General features: G+C 42.5%; 1 protein-coding gene and 1 long non-coding RNA gene across 7 annotated transcripts in view; one reads left to right on the top strand and one right to left on the bottom strand.

Annotated features, from left to right (window-relative positions):
• Positions 1–4,117: 4,117 nt before the first annotated feature.
• On the bottom strand, positions 4,118–20,130 carry LOC129653273 (uncharacterized). Of its 2 annotated transcripts, none has more exons than XR_008715034.1 (3): positions 20,047–20,130; positions 7,065–7,176; positions 4,118–4,356 (listed from the first exon to the last, which is right to left on the bottom strand). It is a non-coding gene; the product is annotated as an uncharacterized LOC129653273 (long non-coding RNA). The 2 variants fall into 2 exon arrangements; XR_008715035.1 differs by lacking the exon at positions 20,047–20,130 and adding an exon at positions 14,048–15,128.
• The window catches only part of RASAL2 (RAS protein activator like 2), a 402,889-nt gene continuing 389,392 nt past the window's right edge, over positions 12,102–25,598 (top strand). For 4 of the 5 annotated variants that reach the window (XM_055582754.1, XM_055582755.1, XM_055582756.1 and 1 more), the window contains exon 1: positions 23,652–24,004. In XM_055582754.1, coding sequence (XP_055438729.1) covers positions 23,803–24,004 — 202 coding nt within the window. In that variant the 5' untranslated portion in view covers positions 23,652–23,802. Of the gene's footprint in view, positions 12,107–23,651; positions 24,005–25,598 lie in introns of those variants that run through there. The other variant, XM_055582761.1, reaches the window with a different exon arrangement.

The raw sequence follows: 25,598 nt of genomic DNA on the forward strand, positions 1-25,598 counted from the left end.
CTGCAAGGAGATCCAACCAGTCCATCTTAAAGGAAATCAGTCCTGAATATTCATTGGAAGGACTGATGCTGAAGCTGAAACTCCAATACTTTGGACACCTGATGCGAAGAACTGAGTCATTTGAAAAGACCCTGATGCTGCGAAAGATTGAAGGCAAAAGGAGAAGGGGACAACAGAGGATGAGATGGTTGGATGGCATCACCGACTTGAAGGACATGAGTTTGAGCAAGCTCCAGTAGTTGGTGATGGACAGGGAAGCTTGGCATGCTGCAGTCCATGGGGTCGCAAAGAGTTGGACACGACTGAGCAACTGAACCGAAGGACAGATTGCTAGCAGAGAATCCAGCATCCACTCATTGAGATCAGACAGGAGACTGTGTCAATGGAGAGGGCACAAAGGAGAGAGAGCTTTTGTGGCCAGATGGCTAGGTCACAAGAGGTCACACACGCCATGCCAGGAAGTTAGGGTTTTATCTTGAAAATTTTGTACTCTAGAAAGATCACTTTGTCTGCAGGATAAAGAATGGATTAGGGAAGGACAAGACTGGAGGCAAGCAAACTAGTCAGGGGATGCTGGTGGTAATCCTGGTTAGAGGAGACAGGCTTGGCTTAGACAGCGGAGGAGGAAATGAAAATAAGTGAGTTGATTTCAGAGATAGTCAAAGGTGTGATCATCAGTTTTGACTGGAAATGGGGTACAGATTGAGAAATGAAAAGGACAGGGCTCCAAGGGAAAGTCAGCGGAAGAGGAGCTTTAAAGAAGTACAGCTAGAGAGGAAGAAAGACAGTCCAGCCAAGCAAAGAAAGCAGTTTAAGAGATGGTGAACAATAGTGTCAAACCCTGAGAGGGGAGGAAATGAATGGAGTGCACAGTGTCCTAGGATTTTACAGTAAGGAGATCATTGGTGTCCTTGGTAATGTAGCTTGAGAAAAACGTTGATGGCATGAACTGAGATGTAGTGAGGGTGAGTGTATGGGAGGTAAAGAATGAGGGACAGCAGGCACAGGCAACTCCTAAGAGGGACACCAGGCTGAGAAGGGGAAAAGAGCAGAGACCATGGGAGGATGCTTGTTTGTTTTGTTTTTATTAAGCGAAGACAAACATTTTTATATATTGATGAAAGGATTTCACTGGGGAGGGAAAGGTGGGCGGTGAAGAGAGAAGAAGGAAACAATAGATTCCTGAGAAAGTGGAAGGGTTTGGGATGCAAAGGACAGGCAGGGGTTTCAGCTGCAGAGAGAAGGAGAAAGACTTGCATTGTAATCCCAGAGGAGAAGGATGGGGTGCGTCTGGTGGGAGCCAGGCTGCAGGATGCTGGGCGGAATCCGAGGTTGTCTAGGGTGGCTTGTACTTTCCCTGTCTGTGGCTGTGGAGTCACTTGCTGAGAGTGAAGGGGAAGCGACATGTGTGGGTGGGAAGGATGGCTGCAGATTTGCTGAGAAAGAAGAACATGTGAGAGCCACGTTGGAGAATGGAAGGGAATGTGCTATAAGGGTTTCAGCTGGGTCTGGAGTGAAGTCGAAGAACCTCTCCCACTAGTACGTCTGCTTTTAGCCAAATTGCCTGCTTCGTGTGAGATGGAGGAGCTTGCCTGGGAAAGTGTTTTATCCTACTCCAGAAACAAGTTTGAAACATAGGTGGATATGTCAGCTACTTAACTGTACTTAGAATAAATAAATATTTCTTGGAACCAATACTCACTAATGATTCATTTTAGGTGCTGTACTTTACTGTGGATATGCAGACTCCACAAATATCATCTTTTCATTAGATTCTAATATCACACATTGGAATAATTGGTGTAAGGAGGTGATATTGCCTGATAGTTAGAAGCAGTTTCTGGAGTCAGTCAAACTTGAGGTTCAATCCTGATTAGGCTGCCTACCAGCTACATGACCTAAAGCAAGATAACTTTTTGTGAGAAAATGGGGATAATAAGAACACTCATCTCATAGGGTTATTAAAGGAGATAATGCATTTGGTAGAATAATATTTTTGATATATTAACTTAAAGTTATTAGCAAATTCCCTTCCTTGAAAGTAGAGTAGGGGAGGGAGGACAAGAGAGAAAAAGGAGAAAAAAATGTCTCCTTTTTGGGGAACATCCAAATCCATTAAGGAGGCTTCCCCATTGGCTCAACAGTAAAGAATTTGTGTCCAATGCAGGAGCCGCAAGAGACACCAGTTTGATCCCTGAGTGGGGAAGAGCCCCTGGAGGTGGGTATGGCAACCCACTCCAGTATTCTTGCCTGGAGAATCCCGTGGACAGAGGAGCCTGGCAGGATACAGTCTGTAGGGTGGAAAAGAGCTGGACATGACTGAAGCAACTTAGCATGCACGCACACAAACCCATTAAGAAGATTATGCCAGTCAATCAATACATCTGACTCCGATAGGAAGAGAAGCATTGTCTCTGGGCGGTTGATTTTCCCTAAAGAGTAGAAAAGATTCCCTCCTTCCTGGAGAGAAAGAAGAGAAGCTGAGGCTGTGCCCTGGTGATCCAATTGTTAGGACTTGGTGCTTTCACTGCCGTGCTCTTGATTGGGAATCTTAGTTCCCACAAGCCATGTGTCCATGGTCAAAAAATAAAAGGAGTGGAGAGAGGAGGGTGTGTGTGTGTGTGCGTGTGTGCTGGTGATCTGTTGTTCTGTTAACAATTTACCCCCACACTTAGCATCAAAGAAAACAAGCAAACATTGATTATTTCAGTTTCTGAATGTTAGGAATCTGGGAGTGGCTTGTGTGTATGCCAAGTCAAATAGGTTGAGTCCAACTCTTTGTCACCTCATGGACTGCAGCCCTCCAGGCTCCTCTGTCCATGGGATTCTCCAGGCAAGAATACTGGAGTGGGTTGCCATACACACCTCCAGGGGATCTTCCTGACCCAGGGATTGAACCCACTGGGAGTGGCTTAACTCAGTACTTTTCTGCTCAGGTTCTCGATTGCAATGAAGCAACTGGCTGGGGTGCCATCATCTGAAGACTTGATTGTAACTGGAGAATATAATACTTTCAAGTTCACTTAGATGGCTGTTAGCATGAGGCCTCCATTTTTCACCATGTGAGCCTTTCCATCTGGACGCTCAAGATAGGGCAGCTGGCTTGTCCCAGAATAAGTGATCTGAAAAAGAGAAGAGAGAGACCAGGACAGAAGTCACAGTGTCTTTTATTACTTAATCTTGGGAGTGTCATAGGATCACTTGTGCCCTGTTACATAGATCAACCCTGATGCCATGTGGGAGGGGAACTGTATGAGCAAGTGACTACTAAACAGTGGGGACCACTGGGGATTATTTCAGAGTCTGGCTATCAGAGACACTGTGGGACCTTTGTTGGAGCAGCCAGGCACAAGTGGGAGCAGACCACCTGACTTCCCTGAAACTGTGATCCACATTGGTGGTTCTGCCAGCTCAACTTCCCTTTGGCATCATATGAGGACCTTGCTTCTACCACAGACTTCCCCTTATTTTACAGTGCCTTCCGGCAGCCGTGATGACCACCGTGCTCTGACACTTGGCTCCATCCTGCTCACCCTGTGTACGTGACCCCCCACCTTGCAGTGAACCCCAAGGAAGGAGGCCTGGATTTATTGATGGGTGGATGTACTCAGGAAACTCACTCATGACCCAGGATAGTCATTAAACACACTCCAGCTTCATCAGAATGGCTGATCTCACTAGATGCTTACTTATCAGACACTATGGAGTCTTTCTGATGAGGAAATTAAGGCCCAGAGAAGTTAAGTAACTCAGTGAAGGTAATAGGCGACAGGTAGTGAAATCAAGATTTGAACCCTCTAAACCTGGTTCTAAATCCATGATCTCAATCTGTGATTCTGTATATTCAGCAGAGAGCCCAGCATTAGTGTGTATTCAATAAATGTTGATTATAATTATTATTTTTTCTCATTGGAGTAAAAAGTAAATTTCTACATTCAAGAAGCTAAAATGTTAGTCATAAAAAAGAACAAAATAATGCCATTTGCAGCAACATGGATGGACCTAGAGATTGTCATGCTGAGTGAAGTAAGTCAGATAAAGACAAATATATATCACTTATCGGAGAAGGCAATGGCAGCCCACTCCAGTACTCTTGCCTGGAAAATCCCTTGGATGGAGGAGTCTGGTAGGCTGCAGTCCATGGGGTCGCTAAGAGTCGGACACGACTGAGCGACTTCACTTTCACTTTTCACTTTCATGCATTGGAGAAGGAAATGGCAACCCACTCCAGTGTTCTTGCCTGGAGAATCCCAGGGACAGGGGAGCCGGGTGGGCTGCCGTCTATGGGGTCACACAGAGTCGGACACGACTGAAGTGACTTAGCAGCAGTAGCAGTATATCTCTTACATGAAGAATCTAAAAAAAAGAGTACACATGAACTTATTTACAAAAAAGAAGTAGAATCACAGATGTAGAAAGAAACTTATTGTTACCAGGGGTTAAGAGCAGGAAAGGGATAAATTGGGAGATTGGGATTGACATATAGGCACTACTGTATATAAAATAGATAACTAATAAGGACCTACTGTATAGCACAGGGAACTCTACTCAATATTTCCATAATGACCTAGATGGGAAAAGAATCTAAAAAAAAAGAGTGGACATATTGTATACATATAACAGATTCACTTTGCTGTACACCTGAAACTAACACATCATTGTAAATCTATACTCCAAAAAAATTTTTTTTAACATTTTTAAAAAAGAAGCTAAAGAATTGGTGTAGTCATTTTAAAAGGTAAACTTTATGTTTTTGTTACTTTTTTGTTACTCTCACTGACAGCCCAGCAAAGCTTTTACCAAGTGATATTTACCAAGCCGTTTTGACTGAAGTGCCTGCAGACTTGCTCAGAGGTGGATCTAGATTGGCTATGACTACCGTGTGTTTTCCCTTCTATTTATATAGTTTTAATAACCCAAAGTCAGTCTTTCAAACATCAGTGTCAAGAGCTGCCAATCCTTCTCTTGACTCAACTGTAATTCACACTGCTGCCTTCCTTGAGGGGACTGGAAGGAGCACGGATTCCTCCAGGTTTAAATTAAGCCTCCAACACCAAACCTGGGCTGTGTGATCCTGGGCAAGGTACTTAATGTTGCCGAATTGCTGTTTACTCCTTTGTAAAATAGGACTGTTCGAAGGATTAATGAGATAAGATTCGTGGAACAACACAGTGCTTATCACCCAAGTAGGATATCCACAGTTAAATGCCATCTTCCCTTTCCTTCTCCCAATGGGGCTTAATAAATCTAGTCATTGTGGTCCCAAGTCATTCTAATTATGCCAGTTTATCAGATGATATTCAAATGCATGAGTGCCTGGTGACAACTCTATCTTTGTATTTTGTTTCTAGACAAGTCTAATTTCCCTCAATATTTCTCTGAGAGCAGGCTATTTCTGATTCATATTTATATTTTTGTTCCCTAGCAAAATGTATTACCTAGCAAAATGACTGGCACATAGTAGAGTTAATACATTATCTACTGACCTCAATTGAAATCAGAGTATTTGGGAAGGATTGAAACAAAAATAAAATAGGAAATGCTTGCAGTAAAAGAAGTAAATGGGTTTGGGGAGGGGGGAAATTCATATTTTGAGAAAACAAATCATGTGCACTGCATAGATTTTCATATTACATTTCATTTAATACCCTCCAAGGACATCTTCAAAGTCAATTAAATAACACTTCAAATCTTTAAAGAGATAATGGTGGCAGAAATAGACAGAGATTCATCTTTTGAAAATATTTAATATTTTATCTCATGTATGTGAATAATATGAACACCTAGTACTGGAGAAATTATACCATTAATCATATTAATGACTTAACTGGTTTCCCAGAGTGTTTCAGTTCTATTATTGCTAAAAGAGTGAGCTCTTGAAGAGAAAAAAGAATTTGTTCTAAAGGAAGTCATTTTATATTCTCCATTCAACTAATTGGACAATTGATAATAGATCCCTGATGGATCCCTGATAATATAAGTGAGACCATGGGCCTAAGGCATTTTATTTTCCTTTCCCTATCATCTAGTCACATCTGAATGGCAAAATATCAATCCTGGACCAACCCAACTGTATGATTCTGCCATGTCCACTTCTGTTGCTTGGCAGCCTGGAGTTGCTGGTTTCCAGTTTGAGTATGCAGGGCTGTAGCTCTTTCTAAGCTCCCTGCTTAAAAGTAGGTGTTTCATTCAATTGTGGAGAAGGCAATGGCACCCCACTCCAGTACTCTTGCCTGGAAAATCCCATGGACGGAGGAGCCTGGAAGGCTGCAGTCCATGGGGTCGCTGAGGGTCGGACATGACTGAGCGACTTCACTTTCCCTTTTCACTTTCATGCATTGGAGAAGGAAATGGCAACCCACTCCAGTGTTCTTGCCTGGAGAATCCCAGGGACGGGGGAGCCTGGTAGGCTGCCGTCTATGGGGTCGCACAGAGTTGGACATGACTGAAGCGACTTAGCAGCAGCAGCAGCAGCATTCAATTGTACATATCCTGCCAAAGAAATGCCTGCTTGGAGTTACTGTTTCTTGGGTATCTCCCATTCATACAGGAAGTATAGATGTTATTAAGCTTCTGTTTTGGAGAAGGCAATGGCACCCCACTCTAGTACTCTTGCCTGGAAAATCCCATGGATGGAGGAGCCTGGTAGGCTGCAGTCCATGGGGTCGCTAAGAGTCAGACGCGACTGAGCAACTTCATTTTCACTTTTCACTTTCATGCATTGGAGAAGGAAATGGCAACCCACTCCAGTGTTCTTGCCTGGAGAATCCCAGGGACGGGGGAGCCCGGTGAATCCCAGGGACGGGGGAGCCTGGTGGGCTGCCGTCTATGAGGTTGCACAGAGTCGGACACGACTGAAGTGACTTAGCAGCAAGCTTCTGTTTAGTTTTCTTTTCTTTGGAAAAGAAAAGAAATGCCTGGTCATGGCACAGCTCTTGCAAGGTGAGGGGATGGGATTAAGGATGGGGGTTCTTAGAGCAGAATTTATTCAGCCACTTGCCATTTTATGGAGATGAACTGACTTTTTTAAGGTGCGAAGACAGGGTGGGTTCAAGAGCAGTTACCTTTCTCTTCAGGTTGTATTGCTGAGCTGGGTCCACGGTTCCAGTCTCCTTCCTCCCTCATCATGATTTTCTCCTTTCAGGGGTCCTCCTGCCCACCTTTACAGTCCAGCATCTGTTGGAGGGAGGTGGGATTGGGCTCAGGGAATGGCTGAGGAGGTCTGTCAATGCGCATTATTTGGCAATAATTTTTTTAGGCGAAAAGTTTATTGGTTTGTTTTTAGGCAGAATCAAAATGTTCCCATATCAAAACAGCCACTTCAAGGCAGCCACATCAAGATGTTCCTGGCATCAAAATGACTGTGTCAAAGCTGTGTGTCAGCAAATTGACTGTAATAAAACAGCCTGTATCAAAATGGCTGTATCCTGCATTGGCACAGGACTTGCCATCAAAGGCATGCTTTTTCGAATGTCAGTGCTGTTTATAGTAAGATAAGATGAAAAGTTGGGTTTCTTTCCACTGATGCTCCTACTTTCAGCAGGGAGCTGGACTTAACCAAAGGAACTGGATGACAAAGAGGCACGGCTCTTTATTTCTAGCTATTCCTGCCTCCTGCAGAAAGGAATTAGGCACAGATTAACAAAGATGATCCAGCTTTTACCATGGAAATTGTGAAACTCCCATACTAATTTTATAATCATGCCTTTACACTTTGTTCTCATCACAAAGATCTTTTGGAATTATCCACCAAGAAGCAGCCAACAGATTCACGCCAACATGAAGGCAGCCTGGAGTCACTTGTTGACTGCTTAGCACTACTGTGTTCAGTCACAGCCTTGGAAGAACCAGAACACATGCAAATACCTCTTCAGACACCCAGTTAGGTTGCAAAAACTTTTCTGGAAGGTTTGATGTTAGAAACCTTTCTTGACCTCTACCTACAGGCTAAGAAAACATACAGGTTGAGCAGAATCTTACACTGAGGTATGCAGCATAGAGTGGACATGGGGTCTGTCCCTGGTTTAATTGGCCCATCTTTTCTTTGACCTCAAAGTACAGTGTTTTTTTGGCTTTAGCTTGCCTCGTGGGCCACTCTTGCTCAGTCCTTTTCTGCCTCTCATTTCTCTGTACAACCTCTAAGTGTGCTCAGGCCTGAGTCCTCTTCTCCAGGGATAACTCTTTCTTGGAGAGCTCATCCAATCCTGTGACTTTAAATGGTATCTGTGTGCTGAATGACTCCAAATAGGTATTTCCAGCCCTAACCTTTCCCAGAACTTCAGATTCATAGATTCGATATCACCATCTGAATGTTCAAGAGGCATCTTAAATGTATAGATACAAAATGGAACACTAGATTTCCGAACCTAAACCTGTTCTTCTGATCTTCATCTTAGTGTCCAAATGAACTACATAGTTGTCCAAGCCACAAACATAGACATTATCCCTCATTCTCTCTCTCTCTCTTTGAATATATGTAATATCAGCCAATGCTACTATAGTTGTACCACCAAACTTATCTGGACTACCTCTTTCTTTTCTCTCCACTGCTACAACCCCAGCCTAAACCCCCATTATCTCTATTCTGGGCTGTTACAACGGCCTCTTAACTGATCTCCCCATTTCTTTGCATGACTGGTTCCTTCTCCTCTCTTAGGTCTCAGATAACAGGTCAAAGCTCAAAGAGGACTTCCCAAACGACTCTTCCCCACCACTTGTTCTCTATCAACTGGCCATGCTGACCTTCTTCTTAGAACTCACCACAGTGTGTGATTATCTGTTTCCTTCCTATTGACTGTGTTCCCTGATAGAATATAAGCTCCAATGGAGCAGAGAGTTCAACTCTTTTTTTTGCCACTCAGTCCCCAGGGTTCACCATACTGCCTGACCCACAGTAGGCTCTTGACAAATATTTGCTGGAAACAATGAATTAAAGTCTTTCCAAAAGAGAAAAATCTCTTTGGGATTCCAGAAGCTAAGGAACCATCAATATTTGTTCTGTTGCTCTTCAGAAATATTCCATTCCAATTAGCCACATATACAGTATCAAGGGCTTCCCAGGTAGTGCTAGTGGTAAAGAACCCGCCTCCTAATGCAAGAGACATAAGGGATGCAGTTTCAATTCCTGGGTCAGGAAGATCCCCTGGAGGAGGGCATGGCAACCCACTCCAGCATTCTTGCCTGAAGAATCCCATGGACAGAGGAACCTGGCTGGCTATGGTCTGTAGGGTCATGAAGAGTCAGACATGACTGAAGTGACTTAGCACACACACCTCACATGTATCAAACATAGGAATGTTTATTTAAAGGTATTGACTTGAGTTGAGACTATTTTAAGGCCCAGTTCAGACAAAATTCCATAACAACTACTTCTTGGTTGTCCCAACTTATAAGCCAGGATGGTGATTATATGTGTTGGTTGGTACCTCCTGGCAGAGGCACCAATCATTAGTAAGAACTAAAGGTGTTCTTTTACATAAGATTTTATAAAAAAAAATTTAGTTGGGAAGAAGCAATCATATGAATTAAAATGAAGAATATTACATTTTTAGCTCTCTGACACATAAACATATATGTATCATAAGTAGAAACTAATCAAGTCATAAGAAAATATTATTTAATGAACTGGCATTACCTTCTTTATAGGTAAAACTTGTCTTTGTTTAGAATAATATCTTGAGAGATGCCTAAGGAGTGAAAGTATAAGCTCTGTATGTGTTGTAAAGAAACAACAAAAGATCACAAAATCATTCTTCATAAGAAATTGGAAAATACAAGAAGAGAAAAGAAGTAAATGAGGAGAAAGAGTGGGAGAGGAGGCTAGGCAAAATGTCAGGAGGCTGAACTTCTGGTTGGTAGAAACAGAGCAAGAAGATCAAATTTGCAGTTGTAAATTGGCAGCCGACGAGTACAGAGTATTTGCCTTTTAGCCACCTATCTGGCAAATGTTATCTCTGAATCTCCAGAAAGAGTCTACTGCATACAGCTGCCTCTCATGAATTTGGGGTGGGAGATCTAGGAGGAGGGGCTATAACCTAGCCTTGAGTCAGTGCCAAATGAAGATAAAAGAACAGCTGCAGGACAGACAGTGAAGAAGCAGAGTTCAGCAGAAGCCAGAAATCAAACCCTGATTATCAAGAGAATGGGGAGCCCAGAGAAACTTCAGGGAGTTTGGGGAGAGCATTGGTTTCTCCATAAGACATGGGATGGGGTTTCCAGATGAGTTTATGTAAACCTCAAGGTGATATCTGACTTCCCAGACAATCCAGGAGCCACTATCAGCGAAATTCTACTGATAAATATCCATCACTCGGCACCACGGTGTTAGTGAAAACCCTAGTTAGAGATGGCAGGCAGTATTCGTTCCGGCTTGTATCCTCTCCTTCCATCACTCCATCCTGCTTTGTTTGTTTCCATTGTCCCGTGTGGTTCCATACTCCAATCTAGACCATATTAGCTACACTCAGAGGTCACTGTTTTTCACTATTAATACTCTTAGAGTTGGTTCGCCAGAACAAAAACATTTAAATTTATGAAGTCTATGTGGTAGGAAAAGCCCAGTGAAAGCTACATTTTAAGCAATAAAAATCACAAAGACACAGAGCTTCTTCAAAGAGCATATTCTGTTCAACTAAATCATTTATTAATTGAAATCAACAAATATTTCTGAGCTAGATACTCTGCTAAGCTCTCCAACTTTAAATATGAATACAACCCAATTGTTTCTCTTGATGAGTTCACCATCCAGTGGAGATACATAAACAAATAATTATAATGCAATAATAGTTGCAAAGTATAGTAATAACAATAACTTTTATGAGCTCATTGAAGAGAGGCACTTAGTGAAACCTGCAGGAGGGGTCAGCATCAGTTTGGCTTTTGAATGAGCTGACAACTGAGTTCTATCTTAAAGGATATGAAAGGTTAGTCATGTCAAGATTGGGGGATGGGCAATCAGGTTTGGGTTGGGGTAGATGAGGTGAAGGGAAGTGGAGCTTTCTAGAAGGAACAACAAGGCAAAGACATGGAAGGGGAAAAAAATGCATAGGCTACACAGGGTTTTGAGTCGCTGGAGACAAGATTAAGACATAAATGAAGCTAGAGAAAAAGGTAAAGGCTAAATAACCCTGGGATTTGAATACTGTGTTACAAAATGTAGATAATTCTACCTGTAATGGAGAAACAGAGGGTTTGGGGGCAGAAAAATGGAATGGCAAAATTTGAGTTTTAAATAAATTGTAAAGAGAACAATTAGAAAGTGGTTGTCGTGGCACCTGTGGTTGTATCTATCTTTGAGGCAGAAAAAACAAATGAGATTTATTATATAAATTTTGTTCTAGTCTAGGTTAAAGATGGGAGAAGGCAATGGCACCCCACTCCAGTACTCTTGCCTGGAAAATCCCATGGTTGGAGGAGCCTGGTAGGCTGTAGTCCATGGGGTCGTTAGAGTCGGACACGACTGAGCAACTTCACTTTTCACTTTCATGCATTGGAGAAGGAAATGGCAACCCACTCCAGTGTTCTTGCCTGGAGAATCCCAGGGATGGGGGACCCTGGTGGGCTGCTGTCTATGGGGTTGCACAGAGTCGGACACAACTGAAACGACTTAGCAGCAGCAGCAGGTGAAAGATGAAGAGAACGCCATCTGTGAAGATGGAGAGGTGGAACACATCAAGTGATGTTGAGCAAATTGAATTGCCAGGCATGGTAATTGATTGGATTTGAGAAATGAAAGAGAAAAATCCAAAGAATTCTCTCTTGGATGACAAATATGGGGTCAAGAGTTAGGATTCTGTCTACAGGAGGAGAAACTAATTTGATGGAGAGGACAGAGAGTTCTATTCTAAACATGTGAAGTCCCAGCTGACTTTAGGACAGCCAGACTGAGCCAGGATCAGCTAGAACTGAAGGGAGAGATCTGAGATAAAGGTACAGCAATGAAATTCATGTCTGTAATCGGCATAGTTGAAACACTGAGGTTGTGTCGGATCACCGAGGAAAACTTGAAAAGTGAAACGAGTGCTGGTCAAGGGAGATTCCAAGGAGAAGATAAATAAGCCAAAAAAGAAGGTAGAGAAGGAATGCTCGGAGACAAATGAGAGAACGGGTGAGTGTAATTAAAATAAAGAGTAACTTTTAAGAAGGAATGGATTGTTATATGTCACAGATGCATTGCAATATAGGACTTTCAATGTATCTGCCTGGAAGTCATCTTGAGAGCTGTGGTCATAGAGCAGTAACGGGTTGAAGACTGTGTAGGGAGGCAACCCCCTTGGGTATCCAGGAAGGACATTCAAGCCAAATGAGGACAGCAGCAGATGGGGAAAGTTATTGGCTTGTCTCACATGTAAATATAGATACACAGACACTAAATAAAACATTTACAATTCATTAAAAATACAATATAATCAAGAAGGGTTTATCCCAGAAATGGAACGATACTTTATTTTTGGAAATCTGTTAATGTAACTCACCAGCTTATCAAATTAAGGGAAAAAACTAAATGACCACCATGATAAATACAAAGAGAAATATTTAGTAAAACTTAACACTCACTTTATGATTTTAAAACATCCTTCTTAGAGAACTAGAAATAGATCAAATAATTAGTAATATGAAAAACTTTCAGCAAACATCACAGTTAATGGTGAAATAACAGAAATATCCTCTTTAAAGTCAGAAACAAGACATAACTATTGTGTTTATTCCACATTGTCCTGGAGGATCTAACCAATGTAGTAAGACAAGGTGGGGAAATGGGGGTTTGGAAAGAAAGAAACAAAATACTCATTATATGAAAATAATATGATTATCGACAGGAACATTCAAGACAATCTTTTGACATGTAATCGGTACTTAGCAGAAAGTTTTTTAAGTTTGATAAACACAAAACCAATGTTCAAAAATGGATAGTGTTTCTATATATAAGCAATAACCAATTAGAAAATAGAGTAATAATAATATCTAAATTATAGTGTCAAGAGAAGCCATAATGTATTCAAAAATAAATCTAACCAAAAAATCTAATACTTATATAAACAAATGATAAGACTTTATTGATAGACATAAAATAGAAGAGAAATAGCACTTTTTTGGGGTGTGTGTACCCTACTACATAGCAATTCAATTTCTGGACATATTATCTAGAGAAATACTTATACATACATATGCAAAAGGAGAATTGCCTTAAGGGTGGTCACTGACTTATTGTTCACAATCATAAAAATTAGGAAACAGCAATTAGTAGCAGAATGTATAAATTAATATTGGAATATTTATATGGTATAAAACTACACAGCAGTTAAAATGAACGGACTTGATCCTTGAGTATCAACATAGATAAATCTTAAAAACACAATATAGAATAAGAAAAGTACATTTCAGTATATATTAATGTATATGTAAATTTCATGGAGATAAAGACAAATTCAATAGGAAAAAGCATCAAAGGATTTGCATATGTACATGCTATATTTGGTTTATCACATATCTGTCCATCTATTCATTCACCAACCCATCTTATTTTATGGATGTACTTTAAAGAAAATTGCAGATACCAGTGGATTTCATAGGTCAGGAGCTTTTTGATTAGATGAGAGAGCTGAACACATAAACTAAGGGAAGAAGCCTTAGTTTATGTACTAGTTTAGTGCTAAAAGTGTGGTTGAAAGAAAAAAAAGAGAGAAGATAATTGTTTGAAGCCAAAAGAGGTGGGATAGTTTGGCTTTCGAAAAAGAAGAGAGCCCACTCTTCCTCTGAGACTGAAGGAAAAGATGGTGGTGGGTTGGGGACTTTGAAGGAGATCTTGTTTGGTGGCCTCAGTTTTTCTCCTTGAAATAGGAGGCAGAAACATTTTGAGAATAAGAATCATCATTGACCAGGTCTTGAGGAGAGAGACAAAGATTAGGTATATATTTATTTTAGCTGTGCCATGAGTCTTGTGGGATTCCAGTACCCTAACCAGGGATTGAACCCGGGCCACGGCAGGGAAAGCACCAAATCCTAATCACTAAACCACCAGGGAATTCCCAAGATTAGGTATATTTACCTGAGAGAATGGAAGCAGCAATTGATCAAAAATAACTTAAGAGACTGATGGAGTCTCTGAAGGCCCAGATGAGTTAAATCTGTAGCAATGCAAGACTCTAGGTTATGTTATTTTCTCCAGCCTCAGCTACTTAAGAAGAAGGAGCAGAAAAAAGCATACTGTAGGAATGATCTAGAGTTGATGCTATAGGCCAGGCTGCGAGGGAATGGAAGAGATTGGTGTGAGAGTGTTTCAGATGAGCAATTACTGGTTCCAAGTAGAACATGGGACTAAGAGAGTCCAGGAATCGAATAAAGAGATCAATACATCTGAGTTCTCATGAAATGGAGAAATGGCCCCTTTGCTGAGCCACAAATTTAAAGAGTAGCTTTGTTCTAACTAGGCTTACTGCTACAACTCCAAACACACAGAGACACAGATTGTTTAAGAATAAAGTCTTCATGGCCTGTTTAGAATCTCTGTCTTCACAGCCTCTTTATAAACTCTGTGGCAGCCGTTACCACATCCCTGCATTTTGACAGAAGCTTTACCCTATTGGGATACCAAAAACTGTGCACCAAAATATAATATTTGAAGCTTGGCTCTTTTTCTTCCCTATAATTCTCAGTCACTGATTAAAAGGGAAATGCTTCTAGTCACCAGTTCTCACTTTAACCCTTGTCCCTTTCTTTAATGGTTTGTACTTTCTCACTTTTTCAGCTTATGCTATGAACCTTTTCATTTTCATTTCTTGTACCTGTCACTTACAAACTCCTTACTTATCCTTTCCACTAAGTGGTCTGGAGTCAATATTTCATTGTAATAAAATACTCAACAATTCTTAATATTTCTTCTTGGAGGTATATGCTCTACTTCTTGTCTTGAATTAAGGGGATTTCCTTCAAGGCTAGGATTTGCCCTGCAAATATCTTTGGTTGGGGTTGTTAATTTTCTCACTTTGTTTTGCTGTGCTCTAGAGTGACTTGAGGTGTAGGGGTTGGCATTTGGCTATCTGTAACCCCACTGCTACTTCCAGACCATCACTCATCACTTTAATGTAACTCATCCTTTTCTTAAGGGTGATTGCTATTCTTTCCTCCTCCCTGCCACTAACCACCCGTCTGATTGCTTCCTTTAATTCCTCAAAGACTTTGAGACTTAACCCACAGTCATCTGTTTTATCCCATCTACCACCAATCTAAAAGTTCAATAACTTAGCTTCCTAATTTTCGTACTTCTTTAATCCTTATGACTTTCTCTTCTATTCAGTTACCCACTTTCCAGAACCACATTCTATATCTTGTCATCACTCAGACAATATAGCTAAGCAATCTTAAACTTCAATTCCCCACTTTCTGACTATTAGCTTCTAAATCTCTAGCTCCTCCCTAGTTGTCCTGTGAGGATGTCCTGTTATAGACCAAGGGGAAAAATGATCAAAAAAAGTTTCCAGGGCTTCCCTCGTGGTCTAGTGGTTGAGAATCCTCTTGCCTATGCAGGGGACGCAGGTTTGATCCCTGGTCTGGGAAGATCCCACATACCATGGAGCACTAAGCCTGTGACCCACAGCTACTGAAGCCCCTGCCATGAGAAGCTGGTACAGTGCAACAGAGAGTAGCCCCAGCTCATCAAAACTAGAGAAAGCCTGCTCACAACAACAAAAACCCAGCACAGCCAAAATAAACAAATAAATAAATCTTAAGGGGAAAAAAAAGTTTCCAGAGTTCTTATTCTCAGTAGCAATCAACCCTGATCAACAATGGTAAGACATTCAGGAGGTATGACCATCTTAATCCATATTTAGATGACAGCCTTTTGGGATATATTTTAGATATTTTCTTGTCTTTGCTCACAAGAGTCATCTTAAATAGGCTCCAGCTACTGTAACTGATGTCTCAACACCTTTATTAAACTAGAGGCAAATGAAAATGGGCCAGTGCAGCCATCACATGTTGACCAATGATGATAGTATTGCTCTCAAGGTAACATGCTGCTGCTGCTGCTGCTAAGTCGCGTCAGTCACGTCCGACTCTGTGCGACCCCATAGACGGCAGCCCACCAGGCTCCCCCGTCCCTGGGATTCTCCAGGCAAGAACACTGGAGTGGGTTGCCATTTCCTTCTCCAATGCATGAAAGTGAAAAGTGAAAGTGAAAGAGTCGTGTCCGACTCTAACGACCCCATGGACTACAGCCTACCAGGCTCCTCCAACCATGGGATTTTCCAGGCAAAAGTACTGGAGTGGGGTGCCATTGCCTTCTCCACTCAAGGTAATATAAAGACAGTGAAATAACTTAAAACATCACGTCTCTGGAATCATTTGGCTTTGATGTCTTTTTATTGCATCTTTTGAGGCCTCATCAGAACTACAATGCTAAGGAAGGGGTCATTTTCTTTGACTAGGGTGAAGTAACTTAGTGTTTCTATGGTTACTAGAAAAACACAGGAATTAACTTGCTAAAGATTACCCCCTTCATAGATTGTGTTAGTTAATAGATGATTGGTATTGTGTATTCCAGGCAGAGCTGGAAAAGATGCGATGTTCAGAGTGCTGGCAAAAGCAAGAGTACACAAAAACACACACAGAAGTTTTAAGAGTTTGATACTGGCCATTTCTAAAGCAGGTTCTGTAGTGGTCATCACTGAAAAAATATCAAAACTTTGTTGCTTTAATACTTTGTGATGTTTTAATTTTAATTACATGGGGCGAGGTAGGGCACTTTATTCTTTTCAATGTTTAGGACCTCTAAAGGCTTTAATGAGGCCTGATGTCAGTGGCCCTTGTGGTTCCATCTGAGTGTTTTTATTCTTTTTGCATTCCTGTAATTGAATGTTGAGGTGAGGTCATTACTTTGAAGGAGATTTTGCCAAGAAGAAATGACTGGTGGAGGTCTGTTTGTCTCTGGTCTGTTCTACTGCTTTCCCAAACAATATGGTCATTGGCTGGTATAAACAGTGACTTTTTCTTAGGGAACACAGGCCAGGTATAAAAGAGTACTTATAAAACCCGAGAAGATTCCTAAGTTCTTGGTGCCAATGAATGCTTAAGATCCAACCGTTCCTAACTTACAATCACTGTCAAATGTTGCTATAAGGAGAGTCTGTGTTCCTTAAGTTCTCAGCACCAGCCTCAGTTTCTCCATTTAGACTACTCACTTCCTTTCTGTCTGACCTGCTTCCAAACTTGACTCATGCCACAGCTTTGGTTTTTATACAACTCTTTCTACCCAGAATGCAGTGGAATGAATGGCAGTCACCCAACCACTTGAGACTTGCTGTCCTAGGCTCTTGAATTAAAAGACAGAAAGTAGAGAAACAGTTCCTTTTAAATACAGACCCCTTCTAGGGAGTAGGGAATCTATTTTCTTCCATTGCATTGGATTCTGCTTAAGACTCAGGATGCAGGATGCTCTTTTGATGACGGACAGACAAGGTTGAAGAGAGGGACATACTAAGCAATGAGGAACAGCTGAGAGCTACAAAGATAGGGCTGTGCTCATGTATAAATAGAAATGTTGCTGCTACCCTGATGAATCAGACCAGATGTTTCTCTGATGTCTCTGTTTGGTCCTTTGGTTTATAAAAAAAAAAAAAAAGTATAATTTTGCTAAAATTATATGTGGGGCCAGAAATGTGGCACAAATGCTTTAAGCTTAAATAATATGTAAAAGAGTAAAATTACTTTACTTAGGAAACCTTTATCAACAAGAAAAACATCCATTTAGAGAAGCACAGAAAAGAGGAGGAAGGAAACAATCTGTTGATGGAGCTGACGAATTACGATTCAGATCTGAATTCCAAGTCTTCATCTGTCACTAAATGTGTGACCTTGGGCAAGCCAGGTCATTTTCCTGGGTCTAGGTGTATATATACATATATTTTGTTTGTTTGTTTTTATTGGAGTATAGTTGATTGACAATGCTGTGTCAGTTTCTGTTGTATAGCAAAGTGAACCAGCTATACACATACATATATCCACTTACTTTCAGAGTCTTTCCCCATATAGTCATTATGGAATTTGAGTAGAGATCCCTGTGCTATAAGGCAGCAGCTTATTAGCATCCATTTTATTATATACAGCAGTGTGTATATGTCAATCCCAATCTCCCAATTCATCCCTCCCCCTCTTTTCCCCCCTGGCAACCACAAGACTATTCTCCATGTCTGTGACTCTATTTCTGTTGGCATATTTATTTTTCTTAATGGGGGAGAGGCTGGGAGAGAATGGGGTTACATGGCAAAGGTTCATCAAATTAACTTTGTAAGTGTCTTTTGCAATCCCAAACATCTATGAACCCAACCAGGTTTTCTTTTTCAGTTTAATTTCTTGTTTCCTGGCTTCTAGTTTCATTGAGGGGTTGGTATGTGAGACATTGTAGGGAATAAACATGAATTAACCCAAGGCCTCTGTCCTCAAGATGCTTATAACCTAATAGCAGATATTAGAATTACACAAAAGACGATACCACAACATAAACTGTGATTGATTCCAGAGGGCAGAAATGAACAAATGCCATGGGAACTCTGAGGAGGCAGAGATCACTGCCAGCTTGGATGATAGGAAATAACTTGCTGGAGGAGGACATCAACATTTGATGGGGGAAGGGGTAGGGGCTTGAAGGTTGGTGAGTATTTAGTAGGCGAAGGTTGGTGAGTATTTAGTAGGCAAAGACAGAGGAAAGGCCATTTCAGATATAAGAAACAAGAGGAGGCAAGGGGCAAGAAAAGTGCTGGATGTATTTGGGAACATGAGCCATTTGGGGTGGCTATATGAGCATAGGCTACGAGTCAGGTAGCAGTGCTGATTTGGGAGCACATTGGGGAGGCCCTTTTAATCTTGGTAGAGTGTGCATTTTACTTAGTAGCAGCAGGGAGCTGTTTTTCTGATCTTGGGTGTGACTTAGTCTGAACGGTGCTTTAGGATAAGTCACCTACAGCAAAGTGTAGGATGAAGTGGAAGCGGAAAGATCTCAGGGGAAAGAGAACAGCTAAAAAGCTAATGCATAATCCTGAGCTCGCATGCTATCAGTGGGAACAGAAAGTATTCCAAATGGGCTGGATTTATGGAAGCTAGGGAGAGAGGAGGGGATTCAAAGTTAACTCCAGGTTTAAGAACCTACTAGTGCTTCTAACATAAAAAGGAAATTCAAGAAGAGAAGGGTGTTTGGGCAGGAAAAACCAGGAAAGAATTCACCTTTCATGCAGCGTGTCTGAAGTACAGGGAGCATGCATATCTTAGTGGAGGTATTCAATATTTACACACTCCTGACTGGACCTCAGTACTATGGATGCAGCTGGAAATGGATATCTTAGAGACAACATTCTCTAAGTGAAGGAGCTGAAATCCTCCAGGTGAAAAGATTACCAAGGAATTGGAGAGTGAGGCAGGAGGAAGATGGACAACAGAATCTTGAGAAGTGTCTGAATTCTTCCATTTTGATGAACTGGGCATAATCAGTGTTATAGAACATAATCAAGAGAGTGCCACATCATTGTGTCCAAGGGGAAAGGGAATATTGAAAGGGAGTGGCTGGTGAACCATAGTTGTGTAACTGCTTGGGGGATTAGGGCCTTAGAGCTAGTGTCTAGATTGCCTGGAAGGAATTGGATTTAAGAAAAGAGTAAGGGCCTTTGTGATGAAGGAGCCTCTTTGTGTGTGTGTGTGTGTGTGTGTGTGTGTGTGTGTGTGTTTTCTTTTTTTAAATTTATTTTTGGCTGTTCTGGGTCTTTGTTGCTGCGAGAGGCCTTTCTCTAGCCTTAGCAAGCAGGGGCTACTCTTCCTTGCAGAGCTCGGGCTCTAGGCACCTAGGTTTAGTAGCTGCAGCTTGAAGGCTCTAGAGTGCAGGCTCTGTAGCTGCTGCGCCTGTGAGTGTAGCTGCTCCTTGGTATGTGGAATCTTTCTGGACCAGGGATCAAACCTGCGTCCCCTCCATTGGCAGGCGGATTCTTTTCCACGGTACCACCAGGGAAGTTTTGTGTTTTCTGACAGATGAACAGAGGAGAAAATTGGTCGTGTACCTACCTGGTCCTCAAGTTGACAGTCAAGATTCCAAATCCTCATTTCTTCTTTATATTGATAATGTGTACTTAGAGGGGCTTCCCAGGTGGCTCAGCAGTAAAGAATTCACCTGCCCATGCACGAGATTCAAGAGAGGCATATTTGATCCTCAGAGGAGGAAATGGCAACTCATACCAGTATTCTTGCCTGAAAAATTTCATGAACAGAGGAGCCTGGTGGGCTACAGTCCACAGGATTGCAGAGAGTCATATATAACTGAGTGAGCACGCAGGCACTCAGAACCCAAGGCTTCTTTCTTTTGAAATCTCAGGTTATTGTCAGGCTTTGTTTTTCAGAGTATGATCAGGGGAACTTATTATCTTTTCTCCTCCAGTTCCCCAGTTTTTTAGTTCCTTCTGGTTTTGAGTTTTGGGTTAGATTCTTAGAGTTGAATTCCATTGACAATAAATATGTAGATCACCTCTGAGAGCTTAGTGTCAGAGGCTCTAGAGGGAAGAAAAAAGGGGGTAGGGCAGGCAGGGAAATGAGACTTTATTGTATTTCACACACAAAGGCCTGTTTGCAAACTACAATGTAAATTAAGACTTTAACAGCAGAGGATTTATCTTCACTTTAAAATCTGGGATTATACCAGGCAGATACCACTGGTATAAATTCAAGTAGGATTGACTGCCTCCCAGCAATGCAAATTAGTTTATCACTTTTGTTTGCTTGTTTGATTTTTCTTCAATATTTTTAAGTGATAAAAATTTACAAAAGCCATGAAATATTTACTTTTGGCTCTACAACTGTTAGAACAATTCTACCTGCCAAAGGGGGGTTGTTGTTGTTCAGTGGCTAAGACGTGTCCCACTCTTGGCGACCCTGTGGACTGCAGCATGCCAGGCTTCCCTGTCCTTCACTATCTCAGAATTTGTTCAAACTCATGTCCACTGGGTTGGTGATGCCATCCAACCATCTGCCAAAGGTAAGGTGGTGGGGGGTGGTGGGGAACCCTGAAGGAATCCAGATCCATCAGTGAGGTAAAAAATTAGGAAGTTAGGGTTTTAATCTATGAACTAGCTATGTTACTTTAGGTAGGTTGCTTAATAGACGTCTATGCTTTAATTTTTTTCACTGGCGAAATGGTGATTTAAAAAAATACTGGTTCTGCTCTATCTCATACAATTATTTTTCAGATTGTGAAAAGTATTATCTCTTTAAGTTATAAACATTAGATAAATTCCAGGCATACTGTTACGTAAGCAACTATAGAACTACTGAAGCCAGTCGGGTCAGAATGGGGAAGTGAAGCAGGAACTGGGATTTGGGAAATCTGGATGTAGAAAGTAGGATTATTGGGGATTGGTAGAAAGCTTTTTCTTCCGCTCAAGAATGAATGATGCCAATTAGAGAGCAAGCTAGAAAGAGGAAAAAAAAAATTGTGATTGTTTCACACAGCACTTCTGATGCTGCTCTGAAATAACCGCTAGGGTAAATAAATTCCTTATATATTGACTAATAGGTGCTCAAATATGTACATCTGATGCCCATTACTTCCTTGCTCTCTGACTTTTGTTACCATGACTTAAACAGCAATTTAATGTACCTAAAAATGCTCTAGTTCTGCTCCGTGCAGAATTTAGGCTCTAAATCTCTAGCTTCAGCACTTTCTTTTGTCCACCCAAACACTGAGCTATCTGATACTTAGACTAGGAAGTCTGACTATGGAGTCAGATAGTAAGAAATCAGGGTTCTAGATACTGGAAATGATCACTTCAATACATCACCAAGCCACATATCAACAAACTTAATCACAAAGGGTTCCAAGCTGAAGTAACCAGTTATCATTGAAGCTTTGCCAGCTAACATGACTGTTCCTCAGTTTTCTCACCTGTTAAGCAAGAAGCAGGATCAGATTCTCTCTAAGATTACTTTCTGCTATGAAGCACTATTACTCTAAATAAGAGTTTGGAGAAAATGACAAAATGTGTCCTCATAGCTCTTGATAAACCCAAACAATACAGAAACTGAAAATGTCTCCTTGTCTTGTTGTGCTAAGTAGAGAAAAACAGGGGGAAAACACAGAATAAAACCCTCCAAAAAGAGAAAACATATACACACACACACACACACACACACACACACACTCTTGTGGAATCCTTGTTCGGTTTTACATAACCATGTTCAAGAAACACTGCTGGAGATGTACTATTTGCAAGACACTTTTAAGTTGTTACTGTTCAGTTTTAAAATGAGAATTATTACTTTTCCAGCCACTCTTAAAGCGAATTGGTAAATAATATCTCCTTGGGTGGGCATAAAATTAAACCCAAGGTCAAGGGAGACAGTCTACAAATACACCAAAAATAAAACGCAAGAGATATCATTAAAAGATTTGGCAAAAAAAAAAAAAAAAAAAAAGCCAAGATATTGCACAAAGATCAAAGGCTAAAAAAGAGAAATATGCTTAGCTAATTCGGGGCTTTTGAGCATTTCATGTGCTTGCGAGGCCCGTCCATCCATCCACACCACACTTCTGAGCCATGCTATTCTAAACCGATGACAAGTCCAGCTTTAGCGCGGACAGGGCGCAGAGTGCGGATACCACACAATTCTACAATCCCAGACCCCGCTGCCAACTCTCCTCTCTGGGAAGGAAGGAAGCGTTTCCCCTAGGGTGACTGTAAAATAAAACAGCCTCTCCAATCTCTCCGTCCAATAAGAAAGAAACGTTGGTCCAAATAAATATAGACATAAATGCATACATACAAGGAAAGGGGTAGGAAGAGGGGGGAGAGGGGAAAGGGAAGTTCTTTTCCTTTCTTTTTTAAATTTCCCGCATCCCTTTTCCTCCCCGCCTCTTCACGCCGGCTCCACTTCAAGCAGCAGCTGGGGAGACCGGGAGACCGGGAAACGCACTGTAGGGCGGTCGGGGGAGAGAGTATTTGGGAAGTAGGCGGTACCGGCTGGGTGAATAACTCGGTGTCCGATTTTTCCTGCCTTCGGCAGCAGTTCCTCCTCCGCCTCGTTATTCCTCTGCACACGCGGCTGGGCCCTCGGCCCTCGATTGCTCCGGCCTATCACCCTGGGATGCCGCCTGCCGCCGCCACCGCCGCGGCTTGCCGGGCTTGTGGGATCCGCGGCGGAGTCGGAGCCGGAGCCCCAGCCGCGGCGGGAGCCGTGGCCTGAGAGTTAGGGGGCGGGCCGGGTTCATTCCTGGGGAGGGTGCTGAAGACTGGCGGGCGAGAACCCGGAGCCACCGCCCTCCCCACAGGCTGAGGGAGTGGACATTCGGAGCCCCTGAGCGGCGGCGGCGGCGGCGGCGGGAGCCGGTCAAAGGGGGCGGCCCCTGGCGGCGACGCCCCCAGCCCAGCCCTGCCCGGCCCCGCTCCATCCCCAGCCCCGGTCCGATCGGCCCGCGGGAGACGCCGGCGGGGGCACAGAAAGGCGGCTCCGAGGGGGCCGGCGGGCGAGCCGTCTCTCCCGGGTCCTTCCACGTCCCTCCCGGGAGGGACCCACACCTGAGCCCGGACCCACCCCCCGCCCGGGGCCACGCTGGATCCGCCTCCCGGCCTGGGTCCCGCCCGCCGGCTGCAGGTGGGCTGCAGAGCCCGAGCCGCGGGCAGTGGGCGGCGGGGAAGGAGGTGAGCCGCGTCCACGCCGGCTGCCGCTCGGGTCCGTGCCCCCGCTACTGCGCTCTCCGCCTCCCCTTTCCGCAGGCAGGGCGCGGAGCTGCGCGCCCGCCCCGCCGCCGCCGCCTTGTCCCTCCGGGGCACCATGGAGCTCTCCCTGTCGTCCGGAGGAGCCGCGGAGGCGCTGTCCTGGCCAGAGATGTTCCCGGGATTCGAGTCCGACTCGCCGCTCCCCCCGGAGGAGCTGGACGCGGTTGTCCCGGTCAGTGGGGCCATGGCCGGTGGCATGTTGGATCGGATTCTTCTGGAGTCCGTGTGCCAGCAACAGAGCTGGGTCCGCGTGTACGGTAAGGACCTAAGGCCGTCTTAGAGGCTGATGTTTCTTTTCTTTGCTCAGGCAGAAATGCATTCCCCAGGTCTCAGTCCCATCCGTTCTCAGTCCCCATCCATCCTGGGTCTGTTTCCTAACATCCCTTTTTGTTCTGGGGGTGCATTTCTGACAAGTTTCTGCAGACTTGTACTTGAGAGAGATGTGACTCAGTATAGTCTTTGGACCTTTTCAGGTACCTGCAGTAAGTTTAAGGTGGAGTTGGGATATAAAGCCTTAATTTTCAGGTAGTTACTTCAAGGGAGGGGGTCAGCCGACCTTCAAGAAGAAGACACCAGGAAATCAATCAGTCTTGAGCAAGGGAAGACTGCAAACCAAGATATTATGAAAAAGCTTAGTGGAGGTTAAGATAATAAAGTAAAAATCAAAAGTATTTCTTTGGGAAGGGGAACAGTCTTACTTTTCTATAACCTCTTTCTGAACCTCACTCTCCAAAGGCAAGCACTTAGTCCAAGGGGTGTGGATTGTTTGAGATTGCACTATTGTTTCTGGTGCTCTTTGTAAAGTGACTGGATTGCTACTCAGCAAGTTAAAAAGTGATGAACACACTAAAACTTTCCCTTTCTGCATTCCTAGTAACCACCTCTTTAATTAAAACTGAATGATGAGATTCTATAAGGGCAAGCCTTGTGGCAGCGTTTAAGCCATGCTAATTTTGAAAACCTGTAGCCCAGAGATTTATAGCCTGGCATTCAGGACTGAGCTGTGGCTTTCCAAATCATTGAAACGTCAAGGTGTTTATCACTTAGCTCACAGGGATATACAAGACATTACTCATGTTGCTGAGTATAAGATGGAAAACTTGAAGCACCTGAAATCAGCACAAGTTTAAGGTGTTATCCTGCAGTCACGTGCATCTAAACCTATAGTGATCAATTACTTTATGTGTTTTTGGCTTTTTTTTTTTTTTTTTTTTTTCCCATCCTGAGCAGGTTATGTGTTTACTACTCAGGAGTGACTGTGACTTTGAAGTTGTCTTCCTGGATAGTTTAGTTGATTTCAAGACTTTGTCTATCACTGTCAGAGAGATCATAGAACTAGGAGTCCAGAGATACGAATTTTTGTCTCAGTTCTGCCGCTAAGTGTCTATGTGATTTGGAGCAGATCAGATCACTTTTTTGACCTCTTATTCCTCATCTGTAAAATGAGTGGATTGGATTAAATAATCTCTTAATGGTCCTTGCAGTTCTAAAACTCCAGCAGTTTTTATAGCCTTTTTTAAAAAGATTTATGTATGCAGCACTTTGTATTTTGCTGGCTGTTTGTAAATGTTTCTTGATGTTATTTTAGTTAACTGAAAGAATTAAAGCAAAGAAGTGGGAGATGATGCAAGGTCATCCAGTTCAGTCTCAGCAGATTAAAAACTTCAGTGCCTGATTTTTCGTTCACCTGCTAGTCCTACTTAGCCAATGGTTTATAACAAAGGTTGGTGAAAATCTGAAGTTGAACTTGAATTAAAGTATATTGGAGGTTACAGCTTTTTCCTATTCTGTCCTATCTTTTCTTATATACTTCTTTTGCATATTGTTTTTTTGTATGAAGTTAACCTTGTT

Source organism: Bubalus kerabau, chromosome 5, assembly GCF_029407905.1.
Source record: "Bubalus kerabau isolate K-KA32 ecotype Philippines breed swamp buffalo chromosome 5, PCC_UOA_SB_1v2, whole genome shotgun sequence".
NCBI classification, from domain to species: Eukaryota; Metazoa; Chordata; class Mammalia; order Artiodactyla; family Bovidae; genus Bubalus; species Bubalus kerabau.